The following is a 10,994-nucleotide window of genomic DNA, read 5'->3' on the forward strand; positions in this document are numbered from 1 at the left end:
GTGTGTGTATGTGTGTGTTGAGTGGGCAGATGGATAGTCTGTCTCCTCTCACTCCATCAGTGTGTTCCCTGTCTCAACCACGTGGATTTTGTAAGCCGCGTGGTGCCCCATAGTGCGTGTGTATTATCCCAAGAGTGTGTGTCAGGTGATTATAGAGGCGTTGTGTGTGTTTCCATCCCGCTCACATCGCTAACTATAACCTAACCTATAACCGACACAATCTTGCATACTGAATGGTGTGTATTCTAATCCAACCATTGCTGTCAAGGTGCTATCTTAAATAGATCTTCTTTTGATCAAGCCTTGTTGGCGAGAAGTGATACCCTTATCCATAGTGGCATAGAGACTTTGGAAAATTGACTTAGCAATAATTTTGTAAGCTATTTACATCATGGTTATGGGCCACCCATGTTTCAGTTGGAAGCATCAGATTTTTTTAAAACCAAACCTATAACCTAAAAATTAGTTAACTTAAACTATAACCTAACCTAGCTTTTTATGTACAACTTATAACCTTACCTAATTAACCTAACATGTTGCCTAAACCTGACCTATAATCTAACCTAACCTATAAGTTTACCTAACCTAATTAACCTATAAACTAACCTAACCTAGTCTATAATCTAACACATAAACTAACTTAACTTAACCTATAACCTAAACCTAATCTAACCTAACGTATGACCTATAACTTAACATATAACCTATACCCTAACCTATCCTATAACCAAAACTACACCTTACCGAAACCTATAACCTAAACCTCATCAATCGCATGATGATGATGAGATGGTAGCGTATTTCAAAACTAAATTTCTTCAAAAAATATTTTTAAAACAAAATTTTTCCATAGCATAATTTTGAAACAAATTTTAGTCAAAGCATTTTGAAACAAATTTTTATTACCGTAGCATAATTTCAAATCAAAATTACCCCAACACATAATTTCAAAACAATTTTTTTTCAAAGCATAATTTCTAAACAAAATTGCATGAAAATTTAAGCATTGAAATCCTAATTAATGAAATTTTATTCTCTCATTATACAATATAATTTTAAAGTAATTGAATATGCATAAAACTTTTGAGGACTCGCACGTGGCCTTTTTGCGCAAGAAAGGGTCTTGTAAACGTCTTCAAACCTGCAAAAACGCACGCACACACACACACACACTATGTTAAACTCCAAACCATAAACCTACAAGAAAACTTCAAAAGAATCTCAGCTTCATTAGGAAGAGGATGGGGTATAGGAGGGCCTCCTTATTTGCAATGAGCATATGGAAGTGGTTAACATTTTGACAAATAGGTGTATGCCATGTGTGCTATAATGGTGGGTGTGTAAGAGATGTGTAAGAGTGGTCAAAGAATTCACTTTTCCCAGCTGATTTGTGTATACACGTGTGTGTAGGTGTGTTGAGTGGGCAGATGGATAGTCTCTCTTCTCTCACTCCATCGGTGTGGTCCCTGTATCAACCAGATGGATTTTGTAAGCTGAGTGGTGCCCCATAGTGTGCGTGTGTGTGTATTAGCCCAAGAGTGTGTGTTAGGTGATTATAGAGGCGTTGTGTGTGTGTTTCCATACCACCCACATCGCTAACTATAACCTAACCTATAACCGATACAATCTTGCATGGTGAATGGTGTGTATTCTAATCCAACCATTGCTGTCAAGGCGTTATGTTAAATAGATCTTCCTTTGATAAAATCTTGTTGGGGAGGAGTGATACCCTTATCCATAGTGGGATAGATTCTTTGGAAAATTGACTTGGCAATAAATTTGTAAGCTATTTACATCATGGTTATGGGCCGCCAATGTGTTAGTTGGAAGCATCATATTTTTTTCCAAAAAAACCTATAATCTAATCATTAGTTATCATTAACTATAACCTAACCTAGTATTTGATGCACAACTGATAACCTAACCTAATTAACCTAACCTAATTAACGTAACCTATAACCTAACATGTTGCCTAAACCTTACCTATAACCTAACCTAGTATATAACTTAAAACCAAACCTAACCTAGAACCTAACCTATAAGCTAATCTAACCTAGCCTATAAGTTTACCTAACCTAATTTACCTATAAACTAACCTAACGTAGTTTATAATCTAACCCATAAACTAACTTAACTTAACCTATAACCTTAACCTAATCTAACCTAACCTAACCTAACCTATTCTAACCTAACGTATGACCTATAACTGAACACATAACCTAGACCCTAACCTATACTATAACCAAAACTACACCTTACCGAAACCTATAACCTAAACCTCATCAATCGCATGATGATGATGAGATGGTAGCGTAATTTCAAAACAAAATTTCTTCAAACCAAAATTTTTCCATAGTGTAATTTTGAAAGAAATTTTCTTCAAAGCATACAAAATTTTTCCGTAGCATAATTTCAAATCAAAATTACCCCAAACCATATTTTCAAAACAATTTTTTCAAAGCATAATTTCTAAACAAAATTGCATGAAAATTTAAGCATAGAAATCCTAATTAAAGAAATTTTATTTTGTCAATATACAATATAATTTTGAAGTAATTTAATATGCATAAAACTTTTGAGCACTCGCAGGCGGCCTTTTTGAGCAAAAAAGGGTCTTGTAAAAGTCTTCAAACCTGCAAAAACACACACACACACACACACTATGTTAAACACTAAACCATAAACCTACAAGCAAACTTGAAAAGAATCTCAGCTTCATTAGGAAGAGGATGGGGTATAGGAGGGCCTCTTTACTTGCCATGAGCATATGGAAGTGATTAACATTTTGACAAATAGGTATATGCCATGTGTGCTAGAATGGTGGGTGTGTAAGAGATGTGTAAGAGTGGTCAAAGGATGCACTTTTTCCCCCAAAAAGGAGGTGGACAATTTTATGATTTTTGGCCTTCCATAACTCCCACATATGATCTTCGATTTGAGCAAAGATGATAGATCTACAATCTACACATTGTGCTCTTTCCATAGATATGCTAGATGATATGGTTTTACCTGCTAGATTTTTAATTCCATTTTGGGGGGGAAATTTGAATTCAAATAAACTAGTTGTTTGGCCTGTTTGAATTCAAAAGTTGTCCTTGCATTACTTTCTGAATACTAAAGGTTTGACTTCTTTAAACTGCCAAATAAAGAGGCCCTCATAGACCCCATTCTATTCCTAATGGATACGAAGTAGTAGTCAACAAGCAACATTCTCACCTACAGCAAGTTGTTGGGCAACAGATCCGCAGTAGGTGAGGAGGATGAATCCAAGAGAAGAGGGACACAAATTAGAGAAATGATCAAGGAAAGACCTGCGTTTCGGTTTTTGCAGGTTCTGTCAGTACAGACGCTCTTGCAGGCGCAAGCTTAAACATCAGAATACATATCTATATAAGCGTCAAAAAAATCATTGATACAAGCGTGAAAAATTTGAAGATGAAAATGTTTAAAGTGTTCATCTCCCTCCATACTTATCTGCACAAATACCGACACCCACCATTGTCACCCATAATTTGGCATCGAAATTTAAGTGACCTCTTGTAGTGTAATGTCATAAAATCTAATATCTACGTATCTTATGATTTTCTCATATTGAAATGAGCATTTAATGTGGGAAAATTAAAGGGAACAAGAGTTAGAATATAGATATGTGGTTTTAGATCTATCTCAACACGAAACCAAAAGGGAGAGAAGGCTACCTCTCATTAAGGGTCCAAAAGAGAGATGGTCTATCAAAGAGAAATGAGCAGATTATGGAGATTAAAAGACCTCCAAAGGTTAGTGTTAAAAGTCCTTAGACCTATGACCTTTAGGTACTTTAAACCTGAGGCAAGCTAGGTATGTGCTTGAGGTGCTTGCCTTGCTTGGGTTGACTAAGGTGCTTGAGGTGCTTCTCGTGCTTGATGACTAAGGTGCTTGAGGTGTTCAAAGTCAAGCATGACTCCTACAAAGGAGGGGGCGATCCCTAAAGGTAGGGACATGAGAGAGAACACACACACACACACACACACACACTCAAGGCAAGCCCGAGACTTAAGAGGCAAGAAGGACACATGTCAAGCAGCTACCCATGTTGTACTCATGGTGTGCACGAATCCTATTGGATGGTCTTTAGGGAGGTCCAATGAGAATTTAGATGCATTTTATTAATTACTAAGCTCTTTCTCTCAAAAGGGAAAAGAAGGAAACGTGTCCAAATGCTATCTCTATTGCTTGAAATGATCATAGCCTGTGCTTGGCCAGGCTTGGCAAGGGCCAATAGTGATCAAGCATGAGCAAAGAGACAGAGGGGTCTACCTAGGCAAGGAGGGGACTCATTTTGGCTTATTCTCACATGACACTCATACTCTCTCTCATTGTGCTGAGCAAGAATTACTCCATCTTGTTCTCCAAGTTTGAAAAGTAGAGAGCCTACACCAACACCTCTTGGCTATCGGATGCAAATCTGACCAAGAGTCAAGCTTCAATGGCATGCTCATCTTCTCTACCATCTATATTACTATGCTAAGCTAAGCTCCAAGAGTAATCTATCGTGAGGAAACTACTTCTTTCTCATATGGTACTTCTTTTTCCTCTTCCCATCCCTCACTCCCTGCTAGCTCTCTCCACCTTTGAAGTTGTTTGAGGTCTTGGGATTGAGGCTGAGGACAAGTTAATGTTTTTGCAAGGTAGTTACTGGCATAAATTTGGTGCATGAAGTTTACCATCTTCATGCATCAACAAGCTCTCAAGGAGCACAAAGATGTATTGTATCAAGTCTCTCTTTAAGGGAGAATCTATAATACAAAAGCCTTTTGGAGGGGGGAATCGGATTCAAGTAAATCTCGTCTTCAACTATTGTCAATTTCTCTAATTTTCTCTTTCTCTCTCTCTCTCTCTCTCTCTCTCGCTCTCTCTCTCTTACAAGTATTGTTCATGCCAAGCTAACTAGGTGTAATGTTCATTTTTCTACCTTTAATCCAGTGCTCTCCTTATGCTCTTGAAGAATTCTCTTAAGGAAATGCTCACTATTGTTAATTTAATTCCGATCCAATCAATGTTATAGCCATATTCTGTTACAGAGTGGGGCTATTATCATATTTTAGTGTATTAAAAATGATCAATTGGACAAGTGCTGGCATTTATCCTCGTTTTTTAATTCTTTCGAATTCTAATGTGGATGTTCGAGTTTTGTGCACCTTATGGATATTCAAAGCTTTGGGTTTGTGCGAGTCTATAATTGAGATACAATATATGAAGACAAGTTTAGATTTCAAAGCCTCAAATTGTGTGGGAACACTACACTGAATAGATGGTACTTGCTTTTCAGATGAAAACTAGCTTGAGAGGGTGTGGACAAAGGAAAGCCTATGAAATTTAAAAAGATTAATGATAAAACTAGTATAAGAGCATGGCTACAAAAGAAACCATATGTAATTTAAAATAATAATGATAAAACTAGCATGAGAGCGTGGCTACAAAAGAAACTCTATCAATTTTTGTTTTAAAAAATCTCTTAATCACACTCGAAAGCTATCACAAAGGGAGTATCCATAATTGGGGGCTGTAGGTATGTCTACTAGGTGATTAAGTGGAGATAAAGTCCACTCATCATATCAATTGGACATGCATCACATCAATATCACATTGGATCATGAGGTGAAGAAGATTATTGGATGGTTCAGAGAAATTGGTGGCACAACCTCTCAAAAAATTAGTGCATGATAGAAGCTATACGTTGAATTTTAATAGTCGTAGCACCCATTAATTGCACAATTTTCATGTGATAGAAAATTGTTTTGAGAGTCAAATACTCCCAAGGTGTGTAGGTGATCTAATACACCATCTTTCTATATTCAAATGTACGCAAAGTAGAAATGTCCTAGTATATGAGGTTGCAGAATGTCATTTATCCAAGCATACATCAATCATGAGGTAAATAAGAGTATTTGACCTAAACCTATCTGCTACATTCTACATATCCAATGGACTATTTTTATATGTTCAAGCGTTAGCTCTTTGTATATTATATGAACACAAAATGGTACAGTTGATGGGTGAGCTGATGTCAAGTGTAAGTGTTATATGTCAGTGCATATTAAAGGTTGGGTGAGTTAAGCTTCTACGGCCGGCGCAAAGGGTGATATTAGGAAGCTGTCATCTGTCATCTAGAGGAAGAAGAGTTGGTGGTGGTAAAGTGCAAGGGTGGCGGTGGAGTTGAGGAAGGTGACGATGCCGTAGCCGCGAGCGCCTCGAAAGTTTCCAGTGCCGCCAACAATGGCGATCTCGTTAGTGCCAGCGTTGATGAGGCCTTGCAGGCTGATGGTGCCATTGAGCGAGCCATCGTCGAAGGCGAGGACCTCCACTTCGACGCCGTGGAAGTCGGTGGTGGAGCTTGCTTGGACGGTGTAACCACGCATGGAGCCGAGCAGCGTGGAGGCTGGGTCAACGCCGTGCGTGACATTGAAGGCGAAGAGCTGTGTCTGGCCGAAGGTGCCCGTGGAGCCGGTGGGGTCAATGGGAGCGATGAGGGTGTCCATGTCAGGGGGGCCCAGCCCCACTTGGACATAGTACTCCAGGGGCGTGGACTGCACGATGCTCCAGGATGCCACCCGTCCTGCGTGGGCTACTGGCATCACGAGTATTAACAACATGAGGGCAACGTTTAGGGCGACCTGGATCGACTGCTGCCTCTTCAACAACAACGCATTAGCTGACCCTTGAGAGTGATTATGCATGATGGCCTCGATTTGTGTGTGTGTGTGCGGGCTGACGTGGCGTGGCAGGTGCGTGTGCGAGCCACAGAGAAAGGGAGAGATGATCAGTTGAGAGAGAGAGAGAGAGAGTCTTATGAGAGAGTTCGATAGTGGGGGGGGAGTATTGGTGCTGATACACTTGCTGCTTGATAAGAGTATTGGTGCTGGTGCAGCTATGTATATAATAGCGCCTGGCCTGCTGGATGTTGACTTTGTATATGAGCTTGGCGGATGTTGACTTTGACCTGGCCTGCCGGATGTTGACTTTGTATATCAACAGCCATCATCCATCATCAGATGAGCGATGACCCGGCACCACACGTGCGCAATGAACTTGACGTTGCATGAGGTCGTAGATGAGCATGCATGTAGCGGGTTTCCTGCAGGCTGCGATGCTCTCTTGCCTCCATTGATCTGCCCACAAGCTAGCTATTCCAAACCAAACAAAAGCGGACTTGGAGTTTTTTTCCTTAAACACAAAGATGCTCGATTATTGGGTTTTTCATAGGCTCTAGTAGAGAAACCATTCAAATCTCAATGATAGATTCTTTGCACTCAAGCTCAATGATGCACAAAAATTCTTTCTAGACACAAAGATGCTCGATTATTGGGTTTTTGATGGGCTCTAGTAGAGAAACTAGTCTTCCTTGGTGGGCCTTGCTATATAACATCTATAGAATATAACATGACACATTCAAATTGACATTCATTTCAAGTTTTGTAATGTCAGTTTGATTCATCTAGAATACATGCACCCAAGGTACACTTGATCTCATCTAGGAAGTCTGGTTTTATTTCACAAAATAGTGGTCAAGAACATAAGCAATTTAAGGTCCGTTGCATGTCTTACCAAGCATGACATCTTGTATAAACTTGCAAGTAGCCTCTGGATCGAGCTTGTGAATATATGGCATTTGTTCCAAAGCTCCCATGCGTGACTACATATTTTTAGATTGTGAGCAAAGATGTCACATTGCATGCTCCAACCTTTATACAATGCAATAATTTTAGACAATGGCCTAGCATATGGACGATAAGTTAGTTTCAAGTTGTCTGCAATTTGCTCCCTAGCTTATTGACGCTTGGACTGTAATCTTTTAGGTCTTGACAACTTCATACTGACACCTAGTACTGGGAAACGAGGACATATATAGTATGGAATCAATAACTTAGACACCTAGTATAATATCAACTATTAAGAGCTAAAGTAAGGATGCACAAGGTCAATTCACTACTTTGATACACCACATGCATTCACTACTTGTGTATTCACTATTGTAATACTTCACATGCATTGGCTAGCAACGGTATGCAAAGAGTTGTGTGTATAACTAACATGTGCAAATGTTGATCAACATCGATCGAGTGTATAGCTATGAAAACGAGATCCAAATAAACCGAAGTAAAGGAAGTAATGCGGATAATTATAAAACAAGCAAACAGATAAAACTATGAACGAGCTGCAACAATAAATGAGGTGCCTTACTGACCTACAATGTTGTACTCCTGCTTTTTGATTGTCCGATCTACATGGCAATATTTGAGTTTAACTACAAAAAAGCAATGTGAATAGTTAAACAAATCGTGTTGCAATGAAATGTCAAAGATTGGAAGTGCAAAGTATACAATGCACATCATATAGAGGTACCATACACAAGTATGGTGGAGAGCTCGCACTGTGGTCTCTCCAAAAAATTCTAAGAAACGAAAGCCGTGCCCTGCCCCGTAGCGTTAATGTGTTGCGCCAAGTAAACACATGCGCATGGGAAATTGGATACATATAACAGACCTTGTAGTGTTGTTGAGATGGAATCACGCTCGTGCAATTAGAACGTGCAGTGTTGTTAATATCTGTCCTCCCTCCCATACACAAAACATGATGATGTAACTCTATGTTCCATGTCCTCTGATCAGTATTACCTTGTCTCTGTGTGTGTATGTGTTGCGCCAAGTGAACACATGCGCATGGGAAATTGGATACAGATAAGATTCCTTGTGCTATGGAATGTGAAGTCATTGTTGACGATAATTGCACTCAGCTTGTTCAGCATACTATAGCTACTATAGGGAGTTTCTACCTCGACTGCCTGCTGCACAAAAGACCTTTGAGAAGACGTGAATAGATTTTGACTGCCTGCCTCGGAGTAGCTTTCCTCCAAGGGAAAATGAGGGTTTGTGTTGGATACAATACCAAACTAATGTCTGCCATCTGCAGCCATCTGAACTTGATCCAATAAATTCTGTGTACATGGACCTTTGCTCATAGGATCCATCACCAAATCGTGGTTATTGGCAAGAAGGGAGCTCCGAAGAAATAATTCTTGTGCGTTCAAATCCACACCATCAGCATTACCTAATTCATATGCAGCTGCTGAAGAGCAACGCTGCAGTATATTGTTTTTGCTAATCTCAATTGCACCTGCATTGGCTACCGCATGAACGCGGGTTAGCAAGAGAATCTCTTTACATGTTGCAATATTGGCCATATTATGTGGAAAGCTTTTTCTATCACACCTAGTTGTTGAATGGCCAGTACAGCTAGCTGAGTGTTGCCACTTCCAGCACCATATAAGATGGGAGTTGCCACTTCCTAACCTAACCTAACATAGAAACAACACAATGGTGATGTGTTTAGCAAAACGGCAATCCATACAGATTGCCCACAATGCATATGCAATGTCAGCAAGGTCTATGGCTTGCCAATTTGGCAAATGACTCACCATTGTGTTGTTTTTAGGGTTGCAAAGTGATTTTATGGCTGTAAACCGCTCGCATAAATATAGACAACACAATGGAGATCCTTTTGGAAAAACGAAAAGCCATAGAGCTTGCCCACAGTGCTATGCCTTGTGGGCAAGCTTTATGGCTTACCGTATTGCCAAACGGATCACCATTGTGTAGTTTTTAAGGAACACGAGGCAATTTTAGCGCTTGAAATTCGCTCGCAAACATATAATAATAAACACTTATGTCTTAGCATACGACACTCCATAGTTTGATCACACCAATCAATACATTTTAGCCCTTATAACTGTGCAAAAGTGTATGAAGGATGACCCACCAAATTCCTCCCAAACTGGAGTACATTAATTGGCATGTAGAAAATCTTCATTCACTTGGGAATCTCTCAAGGCATCATGTAATAAGTAGAATGCATTTCATCTTTGGAAACACTTCCTTATCTCTTGCATCCATCTCATGCTCAAGATCTTGCTTTTTGCCATCTTTTAACTTCTTTTTCTTGCATCCCATGCACTTGTAAAAAGTTGAGAGGTAGGATAATTTATAGTCTTTGTGTCTTAGCTTGTGGAAATTTTGTAAGAAAGTGAGTTTGGACATTCTCAAACTCTTTCCAAGTAGACTTTGAGATGCTCCACTTTAACCTATTTCAATAGGATTGACCTAAAACGTGGCTACCATCAAATAAGGATAGTTGATCAAGACATTGTAAAGACCACGTTTCGCACTACGTTTGGTCTTATGATAGATGAATAGGCTATTGATCCCAATTTTAGAGATGTGGTTTTAGCCCTTGCACTAGGCAGAAGGAAGAACCATTTACCCTACAAGATGGTTATCTTATCGATGGCAATAGACTATGCATTACTAAGTCACTACGCGAGAAAGTAATGTATGAATCTCATGCTCCTCCTTATGCAGGGCATAGAGGGATTTAGTATACCCTAAAAGGGATAGAAACATATTTCTATTGGCCTACCATGAAAGCAAACATACATGAGTATGTACGTTTCAAGATGTGTGGTATGTCAAAAGATGAAGTTTGATACAGGGAAGCAACCTCAACCTTTTCCAATCCCTAATTCCCCATGGGAGAGTATATCTTTGGATTGCCCAAGTCTATTGATGGGAATACAGGATATGGATGATAGTAGCCAGGTTTAGCAAACAAGTACATTTCATACCTGTCTAAAAGACTATCAAAGCCCATCACAGAGCAATTCTCTTTATATCACAAATCTTCAAGTACCATGTCTTTCCAATGTCCATAGTGTTGGATAGAGATCCTAGAATGACCAAAAATTTCAGGAAGGCTCTCTTTGAGAATTTAGCTACAAGGCTAAACTTCTCTTTGGTCTATCATCCTCAAAAAAATGTTCAAAGTGAAATAGGTAACCTAACAATTCTTGATCTACTAAAAGCTTATGTCAAAGAAGTAGATCAAAAGTCCCAATGGGAGAAGTACTTACCCTTAGTGGAGTATGCTTACAATAACACTGTACATACTTCCACGGAAAAAGA

At 39.3% G+C, this 10,994-nt stretch overlaps 1 protein-coding gene across 1 annotated transcript; it reads right to left on the bottom strand.

Annotated features, from left to right (window-relative positions):
- Positions 1-6,146: 6,146 nt before the first annotated feature.
- LOC147420426 (uncharacterized) lies at positions 6,147-6,716 on the bottom strand. Its single transcript, XM_086504535.1, has one exon. It carries the CDS (start codon positions 6,714-6,716, stop codon positions 6,147-6,149), a length of 570 nt encoding a protein of 189 aa, XP_086360661.1.
- Between the last annotated feature and the right edge of the window lie 4,278 nt (positions 6,717-10,994).

Source organism: Adiantum capillus-veneris, chromosome 28, assembly GCF_014529385.1.
Source record: "Adiantum capillus-veneris isolate H3 chromosome 28, ASM1452938v2, whole genome shotgun sequence".
NCBI lineage: Eukaryota > Viridiplantae > Streptophyta > Polypodiopsida > Polypodiales > Pteridaceae > Adiantum > Adiantum capillus-veneris.